The 23973-nt window shown below is 50.6% G+C and overlaps 2 protein-coding genes across 8 annotated transcripts in view; one reads left to right on the plus strand and one right to left on the minus strand.

Moving 5' to 3' along the window:
• SMOX (spermine oxidase) overlaps positions 1-8522 on the plus strand; it is a 60991-nt gene extending 52469 nt beyond the window's left edge. For 4 of the 5 annotated variants that reach the window (XM_060124726.1, XM_060124728.1, XM_060124730.1 and 1 more), the window contains one exon: positions 7463-8522. The gene's annotated coding sequence lies outside the window, so the exon portion shown is untranslated. The remainder of the gene's footprint in view (positions 1-7462) is intronic. The other variant, XM_060124727.1, reaches the window with a different exon arrangement.
• ADRA1D (adrenoceptor alpha 1D) lies at positions 74-20462 on the minus strand. Of its 3 annotated transcripts, none has more exons than XM_060124733.1 (3): positions 18833-20462; positions 18321-18442; positions 17710-17863 (listed from the first exon to the last, which is right to left on the minus strand). In XM_060124733.1, the coding sequence occupies exons 1-3, from the start codon at positions 19950-19952 to the stop codon at positions 17735-17737; spliced, it is 1371 nt and encodes a 456-aa protein (XP_059980716.1). In that variant the 5' UTR covers positions 19953-20462; the 3' UTR covers positions 17710-17734. The 3 variants fall into 3 exon arrangements, with proteins under 3 accessions (XP_059980715.1, XP_059980716.1, XP_059980717.1); XM_060124734.1 differs by having other exon boundaries at positions 17722-18134; XM_060124732.1 differs by lacking the exons at positions 17710-17863; positions 18321-18442 and adding an exon at positions 74-1434.
• Positions 20463-23973: the final 3511 nt, after the last annotated feature.

A 23973-nucleotide genomic window follows, 5' to 3' on the forward strand; every position in this document is an offset into this window, starting at 1 on the left:
GAAAGGTGAACACAGACCCAATTTATCCTCTTGTGGGCCTTTAGTACTTGAAGGATTTTAGAAAAACAAAAAGTAGTTCTTTATGGGTTGTAAGCTGAAGATGAACAGTTTGCACAGTTTGGACAAAATAGAAGTACTCTGACCAATAAATATGTCTAAAAATGACAAAGTTCTCCCCATTTGATGGTTCCAGAGCCCAGCAAGAAGTGATGGGCACAGGCACAAGGAGCTATATACAGTGTAAACAGTAAGGCCTTTGGGGAGACAAAGTGAGGGGCAGGGCGGAGCCTCAGTAGGGCAAAGTGGGCCCACAGGTTAATACAACAGGCTTGTAAGACAGTCGTCCAATCTGCCACCAAATCCAGGCCACTGGATTCCTCCAGTCTGCAGTAAGGATAAATTGTGTCCATTGAGAAGCTTTGGCCCCACTGACTTTTTCCGGAGGGGAGGCATTGGCGGCAGCCAGGCAGGGCCTCTGTGCCCTTTCCTCCCCAAGAGGAGGGACAGGGCTGCCTGGCCATACTTGGGGCCATCTACCCAGGGTTCAAGGCATGGATGGGGCAGTGTTTCTCAAACAGGGATTGGAAACAAATGGCCCCAAGGAGCCCTCAGCCTCTCCCTTGAAAGGAGGAGCTGGGGGCATCTGTGTCCAGGAGGGGGAGCCCATAACTTTCTGCCCTTCAGGGGCTTCACCCACACCTCAGTTCCTTGGGGATTCTGGAGAGCAGTCGCCCTGATCGATTTCTGGGTCCTTGATTCTCACCGGCCTCTTGAACAAAGCCAGCCTCCATCTCCACACCCTTCTCCCACCCCCAGCACACTCCTCGGCCTAACTCAGGGGTCCTTAAATATCAGTCTCCCGGAGAAGGCTAGAGTTTGCCAATTCGTAGGCCTGGCAGGTAGTGCCCTCAGCTGCCTCACTGTGGACGCCTAAGCACACAGCTTCCACCTCCAAGTGCAGGGCGCACGCAGCCTCTCTGGCGTGTTTCTTTTGCGACAGGCTGGAGACCTTGGCATGCAGCGGGGTGGTGGGTTTCCGGAACGGCCCGAGAAGCCTCCACTTGCGAAAGGCGCAGGGCGGCTTTCGACGGCCGACGACCGGAGCCTGCGCCTTGCGTGTGCCTGGGGAGCCGGGGGCTGAGGGCGTGGTGAGGGCCAGCAGGGCCCCGGAAGGTGCGGCGCCTGGGCCAGGAGCGTAGTCAGGGCGCGGGCCGCCATTCGAGGCTTGCCAGTGGTGACTGTAGATGCTCCAGAGGGGGCGGTGGTGCTGGCGACTACGATGGCATTGGCAGCGCAGGAGGCGGAGGAAGGCCCGCTTGAACTCCCGGCTGGAGCAAGGGTAGATGAGCGGGTTCACGCAACTGTTGAAGTAGCCCAGCCAGAAGATAACCTTGAAGACGCCCTCTGAGGGCTTCAGCTGTGGGAACAGGGAGCCTGTGGGAAGCAGAGACCCAGGCTGGTTAGATGCTCAGGGAGAGGGAGTTCCAGGCAGCGCCTGGTGCAAAGGGGCCACCCTCTCTGCACTACTCCCCCTCCCCCCACCCCTTTCAGGGGCCCTGGCCATTCATCAACCAGTGGCTCTCAAGATATCTCTCCTCAATGAGTCCCTGATATAATTCGAGGGTGTCCATGAACTTGAATGAGAAAAAAATAGTCATCTTCAGCTTTACTCACGTTTACCTGAAATTGAGCATTTCCAGCGAGTGTAAGCAACAAACCTGAGTAGAATTAGACAAAACGATATGAAATCACTGTTTTGTAGCTCAAAACTGGTGCAGTATTGGCAGTTTACCCCCTAATATTAGCAGTTGCTACAGATATTTTGGAATATTGTCTATGCTTCTCACTATTTGGAAGTGTCAGTCACTAGAACACGGCACTAGATCTTGTTATTTAAAGCCTTCACATGGAAACACATTGGAGACTAAATCACAGATTTCAATTAAATGAAGTCGATTTCATCTGCAATCCTCTGTATTTTATTTTTTGCATTTGAAAGAGTAACTCTGAGAAAGGCTCCATACACTTTGCCAGATGCCCAAGTAGTCCCTAGCATAAAAAGGGTAAGAACTCCTGAATTAAATGTTGACCAAGGCTTGCCCTGAGCCAGGCACTGTGCTGGGCTGTCATCAAACACCTGAGGCCTTGCTCTCCCGGTAGCAATGTGGGTCACATATCATGGGCATGCAGGTGGGATGATGGTGGTGCTCAGTATATTGGGGCGGGGGGCTTCCAGGGTCTCAGGATGGACAGGAGCCAGGCAGGATGAGGAAGGGCAGAGGGTATCAGGAGTGGAAGGGACAGGTGGGCAAGAGGATAACAAGTTTGGGGCATGGGAATGTCCTGTAGGATATGCTCAGAAAACTTCATTTGAGACAAATGGTGAAGGGCCTTAAATGCTGGGAAGTGGCTTTTATTTTGTGGGTAGTTAGGAGCCATGGATATTTTTGAGCAGGCAAGAGATAGAACCTAGAATTAAGCCTCAATAAACACAATGCCCATGAGCTGTCAGAATGCAGGATAGTGGGGCTGCCCCAGTGGAAGTGGGAAGTGGTCAGGAAGGCTTCTGGGATGGCTTGGAAAGGGAGCAGAGTGCCAGGCAGGAGGAGGTGGGGACACTGGGGTCTGAGCTGTGCCAGGAAGACCCTCCTCCCTGCATACCTTTCCCCTGTCTTCCCCACCATAGACCTCAAGGAGTCATGTCTCCAAAGGCACCTAACAAAATGCAAAGACATCACCCAGGAAGCAGAGGCCACTTTGTCACCCTCACTATCCTCAACATCAGCAGGGGTTGGGGGTAGGCGGCAGGAGGGTCCCATCCCAGGCAAAAGTTTCAGGTGTCTGCCAGGCTGAGCAGACCAGGGGTAGTGGTCCTTGACAAAGCAAGACCTGCTTTCTTTTCTCCTTGCCCTCAAAGAAATAAGAGCAGTGTCCCCTACTGAGGGAGCAGAGGCATCATGCCCCTCTCTTTGACCTGGGGACCCTTGCGTATCACCCACCTCCCACCCAGTGGGATTCCTGATGCTAAGAGACACTGTGGAGGAAGAGGAGTGTCAGGCAGTATCGCGTGGCACAGCATTTTCAAACCCTGGTCACGCAGCCTTGAGCAAGTTATTTGGCCATCTAAGTCTCACTCTTCTTTTCTGTGAGATACATACAACAATTTCTCTGAAGGGATTTTGTGACAATTCATAAATTTCAGGGCACAAGACTTCGCAGTTTTGTAGTAAATACTGGAGTCTGTTCACTGCCCCTTTCCCTACTTCTGTGGCTTTTGAGAGAGGAGACCTCAGCCCTGGGAAGGGACCCCGTTCCCAGCTCTGGAGAGTGGCCAGAAACAGTAGCCAAGACCTGGTGGGTTTGGGGGAGGCTGGGGCATCAATCAGAATGTAAGGAGATAATTTCCCTTGGGAGAAGAATTGGGCAGTTGTCCCTGGAATGTGGGGGCCACCAGTGTTGACCTTAGCCTCCAGGAAGGCAGCCTTCTGAACAGCATCCCTTAATGGCTGCAAAATAAGACAGAGTGCTGAAAATAACTTTCTGACTCAGGCTAGAATTCTTTTATATTTAGCCCAGGATGACAAATCAGGGGACTATGCTTTAAGCAGTAAGCCAAAAGCCAGCCAAAGGGCTTTGTTATTGGTGTGGTTTTGATTCGGATTGGTGGGCAACATGGCATATAGTAGTGTGGCCTGGGCCTTGTTTTAAGCATTAAAATTCTAATTCATGCTCAACCAACCTATGCAGAAGCCTGCTGCCAGCTGGGAATTCCTTACACACAAAGGAGCTGGGATACAAACTCAGCCTTTCAGCCCCAGGTTTTTCCTACTGTGTCCTGCTGAGGGTTCTGTCTTACTTTGGGGTCTCCCAGAAGCAGACCTGAGACAAGGATTCAAATGCAAGTTGTTAATTTGGAAGGTAAATGAAACACCAATAGTGAAGTGTGATAAAAAGAGGGAAGAGAAGGAAGCCAATAAAAGGAGAGTTAACAAGTTAGTCACTCTCACTGGGAGCTCTGGGGGACTGGAGAACAGGATCAGTAAGGTGAGGGAGGTGGGGTATCTATACTCCCATTACCATAAGCCAGTGTTTGGGTTGCTCCCTCAGGGTGTTAATTTTCCATACTTCCTGCTTGCTGTGTGGGTGGACAGTGAGGATATTGCTGGTCAGAGAATGCTGCAGGCGAAGATATGGAGGCAGCTGCTGGGGCGGAAAGTGACCCATGTTCAGGGGGGATGGGTGGGGCACTGACAGCAGTCACCACAATTTTGTTTCATTGCTGTCTGCCCTCTGTGCACAGACATCTTGCCTGGAAAATACAGACGTCTGTGCCTTGGGCTCCAGCTTTCACAGGCAGGAGCTCCTAAGAGATTTTTACTCTGTTCCTTTCACATATGGCAGTCCTGAGCCTCACACCTACTTCTGCCCAGAGTGCTGCAGTCTACCCCCATGCCTCCTTGCACCCTGCCTCACTCTTTGCTGCCTGCCTGCCCCAACGTTCTCTCTTCTGCCCACAGCCTCTTTTAAGGATCTCTGGGTCGGGGGAAAGGGGCTTGTGGGCACTTCCCTCCCCTTTGCCATGGACGAGGTGGGTAACTGTCCTGAGACTCCCGAGGGTGCTCACTGGCATTATCCCTGCAGCACTGCCCTGCTGTCAGGGCATCAATGGACAAGCCCCTTCTCAGCCACTCCCAACTTTCTCCTCCTCCAGCTACTCTGACTTATGGCCTCTTAGGTCGACCACTTGGTTTCACCTCTCTTGCCTTCACAGTCCTCTCCAGCTGCCCAGCACAAGCCTCTGCCAGCCCCGGAAGCCCAGCTACAGGAAAGCTTCAATGGGTACATGGGGGCTCTGAGGCAAGGCCTCTGTCTCCCAGTACCTGGCACTCCCCTTCTCTGTCCTGAGCTGGCTCCCTCTCCTACTCCCCACATTGTCCACAGCCATTCTTGCAGGCATAAAGCACAGCTGTGCTAACTCATCTTGGCAGTTGTCACTGGAAACAGGTGCTCATGGGACCCTCCTCTCTCGGCCTCCCGCCATCCAGGCGCCCAGCACCACCTCCTTGTTCTCCTTTCTCTTGCAATTCCCGCTTCTCTTCTGTCTTCATGTGCATCAGCTAAGTTGCCACACTGACTGTTCACTGCCCTCTGGCCACAGCGGGCTCCCCAGTCTTGTCTCTGTGCTTTTGCACAGGATCATCCTGGACTGCCCTTCCTCCTTCCTCCACCTGGTAGTGCTGGCTCCAGTGGCACCTCCTCCTGGGAGCTTTCGTCACACCATCCCCTCCCGACCCAGCAGAGTTAGTTGTATTCCCCCCTCCCCTAGCACATCTATTCACTTCTCAATGCCAAGAACACTGCGGGTAACTACCAGTTTCCCATCTATCTGATCCTTAAATGGAGAGCTCCCCACACCATCCTTGGCACATCGTAGGTGCTCCACACATTCTGACCCCTCTCCTTCTGTCACACTCTGCATCCCATCCATCACCAACTCCCATTAGTCCTGAATCCCCCACTTTGCACCATCCCCCATTACCACCCTGGTCCCAGCTACTATCATCATCTACCTACAGTGCCCTTCCAAGTGGGCTCTCTGTTCCTGCCCCTGTGCCCCCCATAGTACCCTGTTCTCCACATAGCAGCTGGGGGTGTGTGTGTCCTTTTAAAACGTAAGGCTGAGCAGTTCATTTCTTCACTTAAATCTATATTCCACTGCTGACTGCAGCTTTCTGTCCTCTCTCTTTTTCTCATCTGAACTTTGACCTGCCAGCCCCTTGGATTTCTCCTATCATCTCTGCTTAGCTGAGACTTCTCCTCACTTGCACCCCAGCCATTCTTTCCTCAGTCCTTCCATGTGCATGTCCTTCTGGATTTGGGTTGTATTTATCCAGCCAGAGCCTAACTCTGGAGAGATTCACCCACACTCTGAACACGCTTAGGGTCTCCAACCTCAGCTCTGTGTCCTGGCTTCAAGCAATCTTGCCACCCATTCTCAGCCCACTCCCCCACCCCCACCTATTCCTGCACCAGCTCCTTTGAGCCTTTACCCCTCTCCACAGGCTCTGCAGTCTGCCCCTTTCCCTTCTCCAAAGCAGTTGATCTCACTTCCTGTTTCACAGAGAAAACAAGACAAAGAAGTTGGGCACTCACTTAAACCTTCTTCACCTGTCTTCCTCCTTTGTAAGAAAGGAGTCTCTCCTCCCACCCAAGGTTCACGTCCCTACTTGTGTTGTAGAGCTCTCGACCCATCAGTCACTTGTGAGCTTGCCTCTGTCACAGCTGCACCCTCTTTGCTGGTTCTCTGACTATGACTTCATTCCCTCCACGCTTTCTATCCACACATGCCATCTCCTCTTCCCCACCTGCTTTTCACTCCACTGCTTTGCCCCACTGCCCCACTCCACCCCAGCCCTCCCACATGCAGATACAGCTCTCATCCATCCTGGACACTTCTCATCTCACCCGGGGCTTTTGCGGCACCATTCTCTTGGATTTTCTACTCCTTGTCAATTGCCTTTGCTCCTTCCTCATGTCCCCACTGCTACGTGTAGGAGTGCCCTTATAAGAAGAGTCTTGTAATCTCTTCTCTTTGCATTCTCTTGGCAATTTCAGCCAGGCTCACAGACTGTTGGCTGGTAATGCCCACAGTTCTAGCTCCAGCTCAGTTTGCTCTCCCAAATTCTAGACTCATAGATCCAAGACTCACTGCCTCCCAGACATTTCCACTTGGATGTCTACTGGCATCTCACACTTATCCTGCCCTCATAAAGCTTACATTTCTTAGGGCAAGACCAGCAAAACATATGATAAACAAGGAAAATGCAAACGTATCAGATAATAAAACATGCTAATAAAAAACAAAGCAGGGAAGGAAGATACCTAGTTGTGTTTATGTATGTGTGTGCGTGTGGCTGGGGGTGGTGCTATAAATTTTGGGTAAACTGCTGAGAATATGACGTCTGAGTAAAGAGCTGAATGAGGCATGTGGACATTTTGGGGAAAAGCATTCCAGGTAGAGGAAACAGCAAGTGCAAAGGGCCTGAGGTGGCCCTGGTATGTTTGCAGAACAATGACAAGGCTAGTGTGGATAGAATGGAGTGATTGAGTGCACAGCAGAAGGGGATGAGGTTGAAACTCAACCACTACCCTCCTCCCTGCACCCTCCTACCCTGTCTGAGACACAATCCCCTCTCCCCTTGAGTAATTCAGCAGCCTCCCGACTGTCTCTTGCATGTACTGTTGCAGCCTGAAATCTACTCTCAACTTGGCAGCTAGAATGATCCTTTAAAAATATTGGGTTGGGCAAAAGTTTTGTTCAGTTTCTTCCATAAGATGGCTCGAGTAGCGCTTAGTTATCTTTAACTTCATTCAAAACAATTTTGTTAGATTGTATTGTGACAGCTGTCATATCAGCGTGCATTAAAAAAAAACTTATCAAAATTGGTGAATTTTTATGTAGCTATTTTAATATTGAAGATGGAAGAAGAAAAGCATCATTTACAGCATATTATGCTTTATTATTTCAAGAAAGGTAAAAATGCAACTGAAACGTAAAAAAAAAGATTTGTGCAGTGTATGGAAAAGGTGCTGTGACTGATCGAACGTGTCAAAAGTGGTTTGTGAAGTTTCATGCTGGAGATTTCTTGCTGGACGATGCTCCATGGTCGGGTAGACCAGTTGAAGCTGACAGGGATCAAATCGAGACATTAATTGAGAACCATCAACATTATACCACGTGGGAGATAGCTGACATACTCAAAATATCCAAATCAAGTGTTGAAAATCATTTACACCAGCCTGGTTATGTGAATCGCTTGGATGCTTGGGTTCCACAGAAGTTAAGCAAAAAAACCTTCTTGACTGTATTTCCACATGTGATTATCTACTTAAATGTAATGAAAAGTTTCTGTTTTTAAAAGAAATTGTGACGGGCGATGAAAAGTGGATACTGTACAATAATGTGGAATGGAAGAGATGGTGGGGCAAGCGAAATGAACCACCACCAACCACACCAAAGGCCAGTCTTCATCCAAAGAAGATGATGTTGTGTATATGGTGGGATTGGAAGGGAGTCCTCTATTATGAGCTCCTTCTGGAAAACCAAATGATTAATTCCAACAAGTACTGCTCCCAATTAGACCAACTGAAAGCAGCACTCAACAAAAACCATCTGGAATTAGTCAACAGAAAATGCATAATCTTCCATCAGGATAACGCAAGGCCACATGTTTCTTTGATGACCAGGCAAAAACTGTTACAGCTTGGGTGGGAAGTTCTGATCTATTGACCACATTCACCAGATATTGCACCTTCGGATTTCCATATTTTTCAGTCTTTACAAAATTCTCTTAATGGAAAAAAATTTCAATTCCCTGGAAGACTGTAAAAGGAACAGTTCTTTGCTCAAAAAGATAAAAAGTTTTGGAAAGATGGAATTATGAAGTTGTCTGAAAAATTTCAGAAGGTAGTGGAACAAAACAGTGACTATGTTGTTCAATAAAGTTCTGGGTGAAACTAAAGATGTGTCTTTTATTTTTACTTTAAAACCGAAGGAACTTTTTGGCCAACCCAATAGAAATAGATCATGTCACTCCTCAAGCTCAAAACCCTCTAAGGGCTGCCATTCCCCCTCACAGCTCGACATGTGGTCCCCTGACCCCCTGACATCCTCTCCTACTCCCCCCCCCACTCTGTTCCAGCCACACTACCCTCCTTTTGCTTCTTGGACATGCCAGACACACTCCCTCCTTGGGCCTTTGCATTTGCTTTTCCCCAGAATCTTCTTCCCCCAGAAATCCACATGGCTCCCTGACCTCTCATCTAAAATTGCAGTGTGCCTGGAAACAACCCAAGGGCCCACCAACAGATGACTGGTTTAAGATGATTTGGTATATATAAACAATGGAATGTTACTCAGCCATAAAAAGAATGAAATATTGCCACTTGCAGCAACATGGATGGACCTAGAGATTGTCATACTAAGTGAAGTAAGTCAGAGAAAGACCAATATTATATGACTTACATGTGGAATCTAAAAAATAATACAAATGAATCTATATACAAATCAGAAACAGGCTCACAGACATAGAAAACAAACTTATAGTTACCAAAGGGGAGAGGGAGGGAGGGAGGGACAAATTAGGAGTGTGAGATTAACAGACACAAACTACTATACATAAAATAGATAAGCAACAATAATTTACTGTATAGCACATGGGACTGTATTCAGTATCTCATAATAATCTATAAAGGAAAATAATCTGAAAAAAAACTGAATCACTTTGCTGTACAACTGAAAACAACACGATATTATAAATCAACTACAATAAAAAAAATTGCAGTGTCCCCCACCCCATACTCCCCATCTCCCTCAGCTGGCTCTATCTGTGGCCCTTATCACCTTCTCTTGTACTATTTGAGTTATTCTTCATTTTGTCTATCACCTTTCTGCCTGCAGTAAGAGTCCATGGGGCAGGACTAGTGTCTGTTTTGCTTGATGCTGCACTCCCATTGCCCAGAAGACCTCATGAACACATTGAACACAGTAGGCGCTCAACACTTGCTGAGTTTGCTGAATGAGTCCCTCTTTTCTACGCTATATGTCACCATGTCTGGTACATTCAGTTTTCTCTCTAGTGGAGTCCCTCCCTTCACCTCATTCCTGAAGCCTTTGCTGACTCTGGCATCTCATTTTGTTTACATGGCTGTGACAGCCCCCAGTGGTCCCTTGTCTCCTCTACTCTGCACACAGCTGCTGGAGACTTATTGTAAAAAAAAATGGTTTCTCTCCTTTCCCCTCTGAAAACGTTGGTGGCTTCTAATGGCTCTGAGGAATAAACCCAAATTTTCTTGTGTTGCATTCAAGTCTTTTTAGAATCCTAAGCTGTCTTCAGCTTACATCCCTCCCAAATTGGCCATACGAAGCCACAAGCATGTCTTCCCACAGAGGCTGGGCTCCTTCTGCCTTCCTGCGTGGCTCTAACTGCTCCCATGGTGCTTTCTGCTTCCGTCCACCCATCCCTCCAGCCCAGGTCAGGTGTCCTCCCCCACCAAGCCTGGGTTAGGTGCCCTTTTATGCATGCCTGCATCTTAACAAATAAAATTTGTTACTGCTCTATCTACTCTCCTAGACTCTAGGTTTCTTGAGGACAGGGATGGGATTAATTATTCTTTTCATCCCAGCCTCTAACACACTTGCCTGATCCAGAGCAGGGGTCATAAAGTATCTGTTGAGTGAGTGAATAAGTGCTGTTTGCGTAGATGTAGGTAGCCTCTAAAGTGACAAGGAAGGAAATGGGAGCTCACGCTTGCTTTCTGAGTGTTCAGTACCTACCAGGCTGCATGCTAGGCCCTGTATGTAGCACTTCTCATTTAATTCTCATGGCATTAGCATCCCACTTTGCAGAGATTCTAGTTATCTCCGGAGGGCAAGTGGCAGCATCAGGATTTGAACCTGCGTCAGTCTAGCCCTAAAGTGCTTGGTCTTTCCTTGACATCATGTAAAGATAGAAAAAAAACTTCCCCTGGTCTTCCAGGGGTCCTGGGGTCAGGATCCACAAAGACTCAATACCTTCCAGCAGCTGATCCACAAGCAGCATGCCCATCCCTACCTCTGGACTTTCGTACATTTGGCCTGGTCTGGAAGATGGCCCTCTTCCTTTCTCCATAGCAGGTCTCTCCAGTTCTTCAGACTTGGGCATAGAACCACCTCTCCAGGAGCAGTTCTGTGATTAATTCCACTCCCGGGGTCTGCGGAGGTGAGACTGGTTTCTGGAGTGTGTGTGCCTTTGAGCACTTCTTGATTCTGCCTCCACCAAGTGGCATTCATTGGCCTTCTCTATGGCCTTTAGGGTGGCCTGTGAGGACTGCCACATTGAATTCGGCTCCTGTGCACACATGCCCATCCAGAACACTCAGAAAGGCTGGGCTGTTGCCTGCTCGCTGCATCTCAGGAAACAGACCCCAGCCTCCTGGAAGGAGCCCCAGAAAGCCACTTGGCCATCTCCTTCCCCTTCTTCAAGTCTTTGCTCAAAAGTCACCTTTAAGGTTTGAAGTTGACGCTATTAGTGCCCCACCAAGGTGCCCCAGGTCCCCAGCTACTGTGAGTGTTGGCTGCTAATGGCTTATAGTTGGCTGCTAATGGAGAATTGCCCTTGACCAATGGGAGCTGCTTCAACTGGGAGATGACACCTTCCCACCAAGGTGGCAGCCCACAGCCAGTGATAGACAGCGGGGATGGAAAAGGCCAGACTCCTTGTCTCGAGGTGGCACAATTCTCTGCTGTCGTTCTTGTTCCAGGGATCAGGCTGAGGCCAGACTTTGAGACCACATCCTAGGTTTAGCTCTTTTCTGACTTATCCTGCTTCCCTCCCTCCCAGGTACCTCCTGAGAGCTTCCCTCAATCCATCACTCGCATAAGAACTCCTGTCCCAGTCTCTACGTACAGGGACATGACCCAGGACACTCTTTGCATGGATGTGTCTTCAAGCTCTCTTGATTGGTCCTAAACCTATAATCCAGGGATTAGCTCTTGGTCACTGTTTCAACTCTTCCGCCCACTGCTGAGAAAGGCAGGGCATGAATTTGCATGTTCATGCCCATTTCTCTCCACTCAACAGGCAGGCTGGAGCGCAGGAGTGAACACATTGACCTACCTATGAGGAGAGGTCGTCAGGATGTAGGTAGGAGATGACTGCAAACACAACTCTTGCCTGCTTCTCTCTGCTCCTTGGCCTTTTCTTGCATGTATCCGTCAAGCTTGCTCCCACCTGCCTTCCCCTATTCCCTGTTTTGGGGTGCCTTTGTCAGGAGTCTAACGTAATGTCCAGGGATGCTGAACATCCACTAGTCAGAAGAGGCAGGGCCTCTCCTGTGTCAGCAGGTTACCCCACTCTTTGGCATGTTGGCTGGGCTAGCCTGGCCTGCACACTGTTGGGGAAACTAAGGCAGGCTGAGATTGGCGGCGGAGGTCTGCAGCCTTATCACAGGCCAGTCCCCTCTCCTAAGTAAGAGCAATGTCCAGGCCCAGGAGATGCTGCTGAGACGGTGGTTAAGGCTGAAACTGGCCAATCTGGCCAAGCCTCGCTGAGGAGTGACAGCGCTGAAGCCAAGGGGGGACTGTGTGATTAACAGCACTCTTTTGGCATCACCAGAAGGGAACTTGTTCTTGGCAGAATGTCATAATTCACAGCCAGTCTTGTTCATAGCTTGCAGCCAACCATGAACTATTAGGCTGCACCCCAGCCTTTCCCCTTTCCCACCTCCTCCCTCACCAGTGACTTTTCTATCCACAAGCAGCCATTTTCTCTAGCCAGAAAGAAATAGAGGGGTTAAAAATACCATGTACCATATTCAGGTCTTTCTCTGCCAACAGGGCTAGCAGAGATGGAATTCCCAGTCCTAGACTCCCTTTCTCTCTCCTAGTTCTTTCAGCTGCTCACTCAGTGCTTCTGACTCTAGAACTCAATTGCACCTTCCCCAAGAGAGGCTGGGAAGCAGTGGACCTCTTTGCAATATTTTAAAGGGTCGGCCTCTCTCATAAGGCACACTTGAGCTGAGACCTGAAGACCCTCTGGGGGAGTGAGTCATGCATCTACCTGAAGAAAGAGAATTCCAGACAGAGGAGAGGGCATGTGCAAAGGCCCTGAGGCAGCAGGGTACCGCACAAGTTCAAGGACAACCAAGAAGTTAGGACTGCTGGAACAGAGAAGGGGAGGGAGAGATGGTAAGAGATAAGGCCATTTTGAAGCAGAGACAATCATAAAAGGCTGTCAGGAAGAGGTGACCTGAATAGGGTCCAGGTCTCAGATGGATTATAAAGACACAGAGTTGAGGATATTGTGGGGCTAGCTGTGCCAAGCTAAATCTCTTGAATTCCTTGCATTGCCAATCTTCCATGGTGAGAGGTAACTGGTGGGTCCTCTGGCTTAAGATAGACAAAGAATAGATCAGAAGTCCTTCTGTGCCCTGTGTTTACCTCAGGATCCTTGAGCTCTGTGGGGCTGGCCTAGAGCTACTGGTCTGGCCCTGGACATCCTTCTGCAGCTGTGCGGATTGGCAGGGAGGGGTAGTTCCTAGAGCCACAGAGGCTGCCTGGTGGGGCCCAAGGCAGGGAGATGAGTCACAGACCTGTTCAGTGTCCTACACTGGACCCCACCCATTCCCCTTCAGCTCTTCTCCCTCCCCTTCTCCCCTTTCTCTCTCTCCACCTTCCCTCTCTCCCTCTCTTTTCCACTCTTGTTGTCACTTCTTAACTCATTCCCTGATCTGCGGCCTTGGAGTGGTCACACCCCAAGCTCTGCGTGCCCAAGGCTGAAGTCCCTGCCAAATGGCCCTTGTGCTCGGCTGAACATGACCCTAATCTGAACATGAACCTTTCAGTTCTCAGGCCACACTGACAAATGGCTCATAAGTTGGAGCGGATCAGTGCTTTCGCCAGAGGAGAGAAGTTCCCAGACAGTGGTCACTCTGTCCAGGAGTCCCAGCACTGAGTTGCTGGGGCATTGCCCACTAGGTCCCAATGCTGGCTCTCAGGGGCCCAGGCCAATGTTCTGCTGGGTCACCATCTGCAAAGGAGGGCAGGCAAATCTTCTAGCATTCAAGGAGACCTTTTTGGTGGGCATATAGCTCATGAAGCGGGATGGGGCAGGGTTCAGGTGGGGTCAGAGGTGGGCTCAGGAACTCAGAGACTTTCCCATGAGGAGTGGGCTCAAAGGCTCTGGCGGTCTGGGAGGACCAAGCCACACAGGAAGTGGTCATGTCCTATGGCAATGCTCAGGGCCCTCATGGCCAGGATCTGGGGCAGAAGCGAGCCTGGAACTGAGCCTGGGGGGAGGCAAGCAGGTGCTGAGGCATTTGGTGAGATTTAAAGCTTAAAGCATGTCTGTCAACTGACCCTTAACCCTGGCTTCAGTTTGATCTCTGATCTCTGACCTAGGCAGGAAGTAACAAGGACCCTAGGGCCAAGGGCACCCATTGGCCAACCCCAAAATAGTGATGTCTATAATGTGTGACAGATTTAAAAATCACTTTTAACATGGTACTAAAAAACCTATTGGTCCCCTTTGGAAAGATTGCTAGGAAATTGACTTTGACTCTTCTTTTTTTTTTTTTTTTTTTTTTTTTTGCGGTACGCGGGCCTCTCACTGTTGTGGCCTCTCCCGTTGCAGAGCAACAGGCTCCGGACGCGCAGGCTCACGGCCATGGCTCACGGGCATAGCCGCTCCGCGGCATGTGGGATCCTCCCGGACCGGGGCACGAACCCATGTCCCCTGCATCGGCAGGCGGACTCTCAACCACTGCGCCACCAGGGAAGCCCGACTCTTCTTTTGATAAAGGAGAGCATCGAGCAGCTCTCCTGATTTTGCTGTATGTACTCTATTTCAAGTGACCAAACAGCTAGTGGTGAATTCTTTTTAGAATTTTAGTCTACAAATGCAGAAGGAATGACAGAATTTGGATATCACCACTTTCAGTCCCAGTGATATAATGGGTCCAGGCCATGGTCAATGGCTGCTAAAACTAGCAGGTGAAAAGCTGATGGGACATTTTATAATGAATGAATCAGGCTGACTGCATCTGAACCCCTGATCAATCTTAACATCACAAAAGAAAAGAAATCTTGTCCCAAACACTGAACTTGAATCTGATCAAGCCAGTTTACAGGAAGTACAGGGAACAAGGGGACACATTAAATGGCACTAATAGGGATGCAAACTCCAAACTGTGGGCAACTCCTTTGGGACAAACAATCTGGTTTCTTCACCAAACAAGCTGAAAGGGAAAAGGTGGGGGTAGGGGAATCTTATTAATCAAAGAAACTGAGGAGACAAATCAAGTGCATGCAATGTATGTACTTTTTTTTGGACCCTGATTCAAACAAATAAACTAAAATTTTATGAGGCAATCAGCAACATTTGAACACTAAGATATTTGGTACTATTAAACAACTATTTTTTGTGTTATAATGGATTGTGGTTATTTTTTAAAAGTTCTTCTAGAAATATACATTGAAGAATTTACAGATGAACTGATATGGTGTCTGGGATTTTCTGCAAAATAATAAGCAGTGGTGGAAAGTGGGCGGGGTTTGAAATGAATGAAGATCAGCCTTGGGTTGATATTGTTGAAGCTGGGGCCATCACACCGTTCTGTCTACTTATGTGTTTGAAACTATCCATGATTTTTAAAAATGGAAAATAAAACTCCTAGCTCACTGCTTTTTCATAATAATCACTCAATAAATGTTAGCTGTTATGTTTAAAAACTTTTTTAGGTCACATAAATGGGGATCACCCCCAATGCATTGCGAGTAAGGGAGGTCTCTGCTTACACAGAGGCTGTTATACTAAGTGAAATAAGCCAGTCACAGAAGGACTGCATGACTCCACTTCCATGAATGTAGCTAAAATAGTCAAATTCAAAGAAAGAGTGGAATGGTGGGTGCCAGGGGCTGAGGGGAGGGGGAAATGGGGAGTTGCTAATCAATAGGCATAAAGTTTTAGTTAAGCAAGATGAATAAATTCTACAGATCTGCTGTACAACCTTGTGCCTAGAGTTAACAATACTGCATGCTTAAAAATTTGTTAAAAGGGTAGATCTCATGTTATGTTCTTACCACAGGAATAATAATAATAATAATAGTAAAGATAGAGGGCTGTGCTTTGTCAACCAGATCCTCGGCACGGAAGGATGTGAAAAGGCCATGGGTTCTGCCACTTCTTCCTCCTATACACACACTGACCAAGCATCTACTATGTGCCAGGTGCCACAAAGGCACAGATAGGAGATGTAATGCCAGCCTCTTCTTCAGGCTTTTGGGCCAGGGAACAGTAATGCCATTCCTGAGAACTTGCTGCAGCGCACCCCCTGCCTCTCTCCTTGAGTCTGTGGACCCTGCACCACCTCAGGGAGCCTGTGGAGATGGGTCCTTCGGTACTTGGCTAGCACTCTGAGACGCAAACGCTGAATCTGCCCTCCACACCTGGCTGCCAAAGTGTGCTTTCCAGCCTAGACACCATTTCCTCAGATGGCTCACAACCTCCTCCTGCCTCCTCCCACCTTCTCTCCCTCTCTCTCTCTCATTAAGGCATAAGATACTGACAGTCAAGTTTATAAAGTGTGTACATTTTAAGAGTATAGACTGATGACTTTACATATATATTCACCAATGTAGTCACTGCCTAGATCGAGTCACAGACAGGGAAACGGAGGTGTGGGGGATGACCCCTAGTCCCTCTCTGAGACCCTCAGGATTTTAGGTGCCCTGTGCTTGTGTGCCATTCTTTCCTGCCCAGCAACTTGAGCCCCAATGGCCCCACAGGTCAGCATACCTTGTCTATATCTCCCTCTGCTGCAGCTCTGGCTTGACTAAAACATTTCAGGTGATAGATGGCTGTTCATGGCCCCCTGTGCGTGTACCACTGGGACCCTGGGTCCACTTCCTAAAGCTTTTGATATCCTCCGGGCTATTTGGGCTGCTCACTGGCCATATCACTGCTGTGGCTGGGGCTCCTGCTTCCACTTGGCTTTGTGTGTGGAGATGTGGGTGAAGGGCACCCTGGGTCTGCTCAACAACCCCAGGTTGTGGCCCTACTGGGCACCTTCATTTCCATGGCCCGTGGCCCTGGCTGGCACACAGTGCTTTTTCTCAATCCTCCCACGTTTGCTGTTCCTCACACCTGGTGTGGGAACCAGGGCCTGCAAGGAGGGCAGTACCACCTTCTCCTGGCTGCCCCCTTCTCTGCCTCCTTCTGGGTTCTTTCAAAGTGGGTACTCCCCAAGGCTCCTTCCCCAGCCCATCTCTTCTCTTTGCCCATCCATCCTCTTTCTGGGAGACTGTACCCCACACTCCTGCTTCTGCAACCATATCCATCCTTGGTCCCCTTATCTAAGTTCCCAACATCCTCTTCCCCCAAGCACATAGTGGCACCTCCTACCAAAATATGCCAGCCCCTTGGATTCCACATTCAACCCCAAAAGTTGCTGCTCAGAATGTTCCCTGTTCCTCCAAAGATGCCTCCCTCCTCCCAGGCCTGGCCCCAGAGCTCCTGGGGGGGGGGTTGCTCCTGGCCCCCCTTCTTCCTGCACAACCCTCAGGCCACTCCTGCTTGTACCACAGGCTCTGTCCTCCTGTTCTCTCTGCTGTCCTGCCCTCCAAGCCACGTCATGGCAGATCAGAATATTCTGTTTCCCTGCTTGGCCTCTGTCCTGCTTGCTCATTATTACCAGATTCCACTAAATTCAGCTCCATTGTGGCCCTGGGCTTTGTTCTAGACTTGGTGAGATGCCATGGGAGGCTGGGCACAGTGCAGACCGGCAGGAAGGGAGAGGCAAGATAGCCCCAGGGTTCCCACGTGAGGTGTGAGGAGCAGCAGAGATGAGGGGTTGAGGAAGAGCAGTGTCTGCCAGCAAGGGCAGAGGCCATGGAGATTTAGGGATGCTTTTTGGAAGAGGGAGACGTGATCTCGACCTCAAAAAACAGTAGCCTTTTGCAGTGTAGATTATAACAGCGAAAAATTAGAAAAACCGAACACTCAGCAGGAGACTGCATCAACACACCATGGCATACTTTCAAACAGAATACTATACTGTTGCTAAAACAACCAGAATGGATAAATCTCAACAACAAAACATTGGGTGAAAAGGGCAAACGGAAGATGGATGTGCACAGCTGGTGCAATTTATATAAGTCCAAAGGACACACAAAACAATGCTATTTATTATTATAGATTCAGGTGTTTGTAGTAAGGGTATAAACATGTGTGTGGGAGTGATAAACACCAGATTTACCTCTGCAGAGAGAGGGAGAAAATGAGGAAGGGACAGGAGGAGGGAACTTAGTTGTGGCTGTTCTGTTTATCTGAAAAGAGAGAGAGGGAGTGATCTGAGGCAAATATGGCGAAATGTTATCATCTGTTCAATGTGGGTGATTACAGGTACATGGGAGGTCCTGGCTTGGGCTGGCTGGTTGCACCTGTGGGTGAAGTGACTCAGGGCAAAAGCAACCCCATAGATGCCGTTCCCTTTCTTCTCCCTGTGCTGACCGAGCCCCAAGGCTTCCAGGAGGGGCCTCAAGGCATGGGAGGAAGGTCCTGAGAACAGCTGCCCACCTCCCAGGACTACAGGAAAGCCTGTGAAAGAAATAACAAAGTTCTCCAGAAGTGCTAGGACTCCGTAAATTTAAGAAACTACGATGAACAATGTTAACTTTCCATTTGATAAGTTGCCCTTTCCCTTTCTTTCTCACCCCCACACAGACCCCCCCCCCCAACCAAGAGGAGATTTCAGAAATGAGAGCCCACAGCATTCACAGATACCAGCTGGGGAGGGCCTCCCAGGGGGGCCCAGCTTCCAAAACAGAGAAAGCAGGTGGCTTCCGGTGTCTGCTGATGTTCACGTAGACTGGCCAGGGATTGCTGCCCATGAATGAATGTAGGCCCTGGTGGTGGAGGGAGGGAGATATGTAGACAAGCACATACACTGCTTGCCACATACTATGGGAGCAGATGCCCGTACAGATTTCCACTGACCTTTTGTATTTAGAGGAGTGGGGAGTGTAAAACAAGCCCAGGGCTTGTAATGGCAGTGAAGAAGGGGGAAGGCCAGAAAAGTTAGAAGCTCATAAAACAAATCCTGCAAGCATGAAGAACCTATTTGTGTCCCACAAAGCAGCATGCGCACGTGTCTAAGAGACCAGGCAGTAAACCTTCCATGTTCAGGTGGAGAGTCACCCTCCACTGGGAAGGGCCATACAAGTCTGGGTGCCAGGAAGGGACGGTCACAGGCTCAGGGAGGAAGAGAAGGGGCTGGTGGGAGAGGGATCACTCACCCAGTGGCAGAACGAAGAAAAAGGGGAACCAGCAGAGCACGAAGACGCCCACGACGATGGCCAGCGTCTTGGCCGCCTTCTTCTCACGGGAGAACTTGAGCAGACGCACTGACAGTGAGCTGCGGAAGGTGTGGCCCTTGGCGCTGCGCATCCCACCGTGGGCTCCGTCTGAGCCAGTGCTTGCGCCGCGACAGTGGATGCGCAGCACCACCTCTGAGGCCTTGCCCCGCTCGCGCTTGACTCCCGCCTCCAGGCTGCGCGTGGTGCTTCGCGCTACCACATACACGCGGCAGTACATGACCACAATGACGGCCATAGGCAGGTAGAAAGAGCACAGGGAGGAGAAAACAGCGTATCCTGCCTCCTCCGTGATGCCGCAGAAGCGCTCGTCAGGGGGCACCGGCTCCTTCCAGCCCAGCAGCGGCCCCACAGACACCACGAGGGCTACGGCCCAGAGCAGCGCCAGGATGGCGGCCGCCTTGCGCTCGGTCATGATTGCTGGGTACTTGAGCGAGTGGCGCACGCCCACGTACCGGTCCACCGAGATTGTGCAGAGGCTGAGGATGGAGGCCGTGCAGCACAGCACATCCACGGCGGCCCACACGTCGCAGAAGGCCCGGCCGAAGGCCCAGAAGCCCAGAACCTCCATGGTGGCCGAGAAGGGGAGCACTGTGGTGCTCAGCAGCAGGTCGGCCACGGCCAGGTTCACAATGAAATAGTTTGTGACCGTCTGCAGGTGGCGGTTGCAGGCCACGGAGAGGATGACCATCAGGTTGCCCGCCACGGCCGTGAGGATGAAGGCAGCCAGGAAGACGCCCACGCCCACGCCCTGCGCACTCAACACCAGCCCCCCGACGGCGGCCGTGCCGTTCACCTCGCCGCCGGCGCCAGTGCTCCCCGGCTCCCCAGCGGAGCTCCGGTTGTCCTCGCCGTTGCCCGCGCCCACCACGCCGCCGCCGCTGCTACCGCCTGCGGTCACCCGCACGCCGTCCACCGCCCGGCCCTCGGAGGCGGCCGCGCCGCCCGCGCCACCCCCGCCACCGCCCGCGCTGGAGCTCCCGGCGCTGCTGTCTGAGCAGGGTCCCTCGAAACTGGCGTTCAGGAGATAGCGGAAAGTCATCTCAACGCGCAGCCGTCGGGGGCCGGGGCTGGGCGCAGGACGAGCGACTGGTAGGGCTGGGGGCTCCGGCTCCAGACCCGCGCGCTGGTCCTGTCGGGGTCCTGCCTCAGTTCCTGTGACGTGGAGCACTGCTGCCCGCGAGCGGAGCGGGCGGCTGCGGAGTGGGACCGAAGAGCCCGAGCTGGCGACGCGCGCCTCTCTCGCAGCGTGCCCAGGCGAGCGGGCAAAGCGGCGGCTCGGGGCCGGGCGGTGCGGGCGGCGACCACTGAGGAGCTAGCTACTGGGCGCGGGGCCGGGACGGAGCGGAGGAAGGGCAGCGCCGGGGATGAAGAGGGGACGCTGGCACCGAGGGACCCAGCGCCACAGTTGCCGGAAGAAGGGAATCTGCGCTCTGGGCGAGCTGGCGTTCCGGGGTCCCAAAGGGCGGTGGCGCTGGCTCGCGCTCCGACCCCGCGGAAGCCACCCCCGCCGCGCCGCTGGTGCTCACGCCCGCCCTCTCCCCTCGCGGTCCGCTCCCTTCCACCTCCCGCGCCCCTACCCCGCCTCCTCTCTCTTACCACTCAGTTAAGTCTCCCTCCCGCCCTTTCCCCAGCGTCTCGGTCACTGCTGGTGCCCTTGGGCGCGCCGAGTGTAGAAGGTGCGATTCCCGGGTCCCCGGACTCCCGGCTCCGGCCGCCAGAGAGCAGCAAGCGCCTGGGATCTGCAGCCTGCTGACGGGACCACGCCATGCCGCGGATGGAGCTGCTGCACCTCCTTCCTTCTCTCAGGGGACTGGACAAAGGAGGGTCTCAAACACCTCTGTCCAGTGCCGTGGCGTGGAGAGCTCCACAGGGTGTCGGAAGCTTTGCGGGCCTATGATGGGCGAAGGAACAAGAGACTACTTATATGGTTACAGCCTTCAGACCCTGCCCAGGACACACTGGTCTGCATACACCAACTTCTGCACTGTTACTTTACTCCATATCGGATGTCGAAATAAAACTTCCCATTGCTACACTAAATAAGTGGCCTCGTTCTAGGGAGGGAGGGTTTAAGTACTGGAGGGTGGGAAAGGTACTGGAGGGTGGGAAAGGCCACTTGGCGGGATGGTTAAAGGAGGTGGGGCAGACAGTCTGGCTCCAAATCTAGGCTCCGCCCTATGTTAGCTGTTTGACCTCTTTGTGTCTTAGTTTCTCATCTGTAAAATGAAGATAAGAGTAGTGTCTACCTACCAGCGTGAAGACTGAATGAATTAATATCTGTTAGGGCCCCAGAGCAGTGCCTATATTTGTTAGCTGAGTGGGACTATGCAGGGCAGGATTTGAACAGGTAGGACAGAGGACAGAGGGAATGTGGAGCTGGTATGAACTCGGGCCACAGGTGGAGGGGTGGGTTTAAGGAGCCTCTTGTTGACTAACAAGACTGGGTAGGGAGAAACAAAAAGAGACCATTCCTTTGGCCAACATAAAAATACTAACCAGGCTGCTGTCATGTGTCAAGCTATGTTGGACACTCTGGGTGGCCAGGGGAGGGGGGAATTGCAGGGAGAATAATGCCACCAAGTAAGTGCAGGATGAGGAAGTCTTGAGCCATGCCAGGGAGATGAGGACCTGTTTACAGAGGTATCTGGGAGGGGGCAAAGAACTCATGGCCTCAGTGCCCACTAGCTGTGAATGACATCTCAGGATGTATGAGAGTCCTAGATGAGAAAGTGCTTTGGAGAAAAGAAGAAAAATGGGAGAAATGAGAGAGATGGGTAACCCCCCCTCCCCATCCCCTCCCCAGCCTAGGAAGCCAAAGCTGTTAGAGTCATAGCTTAGAAACAGCTCTTCCAAGGCCCTCAGCTTCCCATTCCATCTTCCATCTTTTACTTGGGTCTTTGGGGGCTTACTGTGGAGAGTTGAAAGCAAGGTGCCTTATGAGGATTATTTGGCAGCTGATCAAAAGCAGAACTGTGGGTTTGGGCTTCCTCTCTGAAGGAGAGGGGCAGAGGGCTCCGGAAGGAGAGGCCAGGAGCTTCTCACATGGGAGTGTCAGATGGCAGCCTCTGTGTCTGTGACTGGCTGCCATCTCACAGTGTAAGACAGGGATAACCCTCGTGGAGTACATCTGATTCTGGGCTGGGTCAGTTTTCAAGGATGACTGGGAATAGGAGACAAAGTTAAATCTAAGCTGAGCCTGGGGTGGTAGGGGGCTACCTGACAGGTGTCACATAGAGATCTGTGCCTGATCGTGGTCTAGAGAACCAGCATAAGGCTGGCTGGAGGTATACTTGCCAGCAGGGTGAGGAGAAATTGTGGGATAGTGTGCCTGGAAGGAGATGGGGCAGCTCTACCACGTCTCAGATCTTGGTCTACAAGAGGGCTTTGGAGGTTCTAGAGCTCTAGGGGAAGAAACAGGGAAAGGCAGGAGGTGTGAAATTGTGAGCTTTCTCTACCAGTTTATTATGCTCAAATCTGGGAAGGGATCAAATTGCTGGACCTGTGAGCCCTGGAGACCTGGCTGGCCCTTGGCTTCTTTGTGATCCAACAGCATGGCTTCTAGTTTAAGAAGGAAAACTAAGCATCTCCTTTATGAGATCCCTTTAGAGTGAGAGTAAAGAAAAAGGAAAGGTTTATCCCACAACTGAGAAGTTAACTCCTAGGCTGGTAAACTGGGACTTTAGCCCTTAAAGAGGAGGTTTAAAGGAACCCTACAAGAGATCATGAGAGGTATGAGGAGATTTGGACTCTCATGGAAATGGTGCAGGGTGGTTGTTTCTTTCAGTCAGGGTGTTGAATGGGAGAGAAGGCAGGCATTCCTGACAGATATCCTGTTTGTGGGGGCCAGCCAGTCAACCTACAGTTCCTTCCTACCCCACCAAGCCTGGACAACTTTTATTCATTCATTCAACACAAATTAACTAAGCACTAGCTATATGCTAAGAACTTTTCCTGGCACTGGGGATATGATGTTGTATAAAGTAAAATCCCTGCCATCCTGGGGCTTACATTCAAATTGTAGAAAGTGCTACCCAGAAGAGTTAAGAGGAGATCTTTCCTATGGACAAAAAGTTTTCTTTGGGTTTGGTATCTGGGTCCTGGAGACTCTTTTCAATTAAATTCTCAAAGAAAATCCAAATGCAAAGGAACTGTTTTCCAATTCTTCCCTGCCTCAGAATAGCAGTGGAGGCTGAAAGGGTGTAAATTCATGTATGTCAACTAGAAAACTTGGCTAATGCTGCCACTTCCTGGGATCAGTTCCTATGAAGAACATAGACATCCTTTCTATTCTTCAGCTGCAAGTGGATCTCTACCTCTGGCCTGACCTTTAAGCTTACAATGGCTCTGGCTACAAGCTGACCCACAACCTGACTGACCCCAAACTTAAGCCTTCCAATTCCCCTAATAGTGCCATTCATCCTAGATGCCTACTATGGTCAACAGGGGTACTGCGTAAAGGGGTGAGGGCTCAGTGCTACTCTCTTCCACCATAAGGACAGTACAGTTTGTTGCTGGCTACTTCTCAGTGGTTGTGGGTTACGGAGTATGTGGGGAAAAGATATTGTTGAGTATGTGGGGAAAAGATATTATTGAAAAGATAAGCAGAAAGGAGATATGTACTTGGTAGTTCATATTTGCAGCCTCATTCCTATGTCAACAGAAGCTACAGGGAACGAGAAGCCCGTTATTTGATTATTTATGCTAATACTTGCCTAAATTAATCGAGTTGGAAGTTAGTGACTATATTTCCCATGATAGTAGAAATGGTAGAGGATGGGGATGGGCACCAGTGGAATGATATTCCTTGTTGAAGCCTGGCAAGCAGCCTACTGCTCTGGGGACCCTTGGTGTGGCTGTTTGCTTTGCAGCTGTGTTTTCTTCTGCCCCGAAGAGATATTCTTTTGTTTCTTTTTATTTTCTTCAGGAGAGTAAATAAGCTGGGAAGCAGGATATTGGACAAAGCCACAATGTGTGCGCCACTATTTTCTAGAGCCCTGGAATTCTCCAGGGCCCTGGAGACCTCTTCTAGATTGTCTACATCCACCTGCCCAAAGAAAAAA

Source organism: Lagenorhynchus albirostris, chromosome 15, assembly GCF_949774975.1.
Source record: "Lagenorhynchus albirostris chromosome 15, mLagAlb1.1, whole genome shotgun sequence".
Lineage (NCBI taxonomy): Eukaryota > Metazoa > Chordata > Mammalia > Artiodactyla > Delphinidae > Lagenorhynchus > Lagenorhynchus albirostris.

What these genes read in the sequence shown, in the direction of transcription:
- ADRA1D (XM_060124732.1), bottom strand. Translation starts at nt 19,952, where the DNA reads ATGACTTTCCGCTATCTCCTGAACGCCAGTTTCGAGGGACCCTGCTCA. An exon ending in TTTCTTCGTTCTGCCACTGG is followed by an intron (nt 1,435 to 18,832) that starts GTGAGTGATCCC and finishes TGCTTCCCACAG; the next exon opens with GCTCCCTGTTCCCACAGCTG.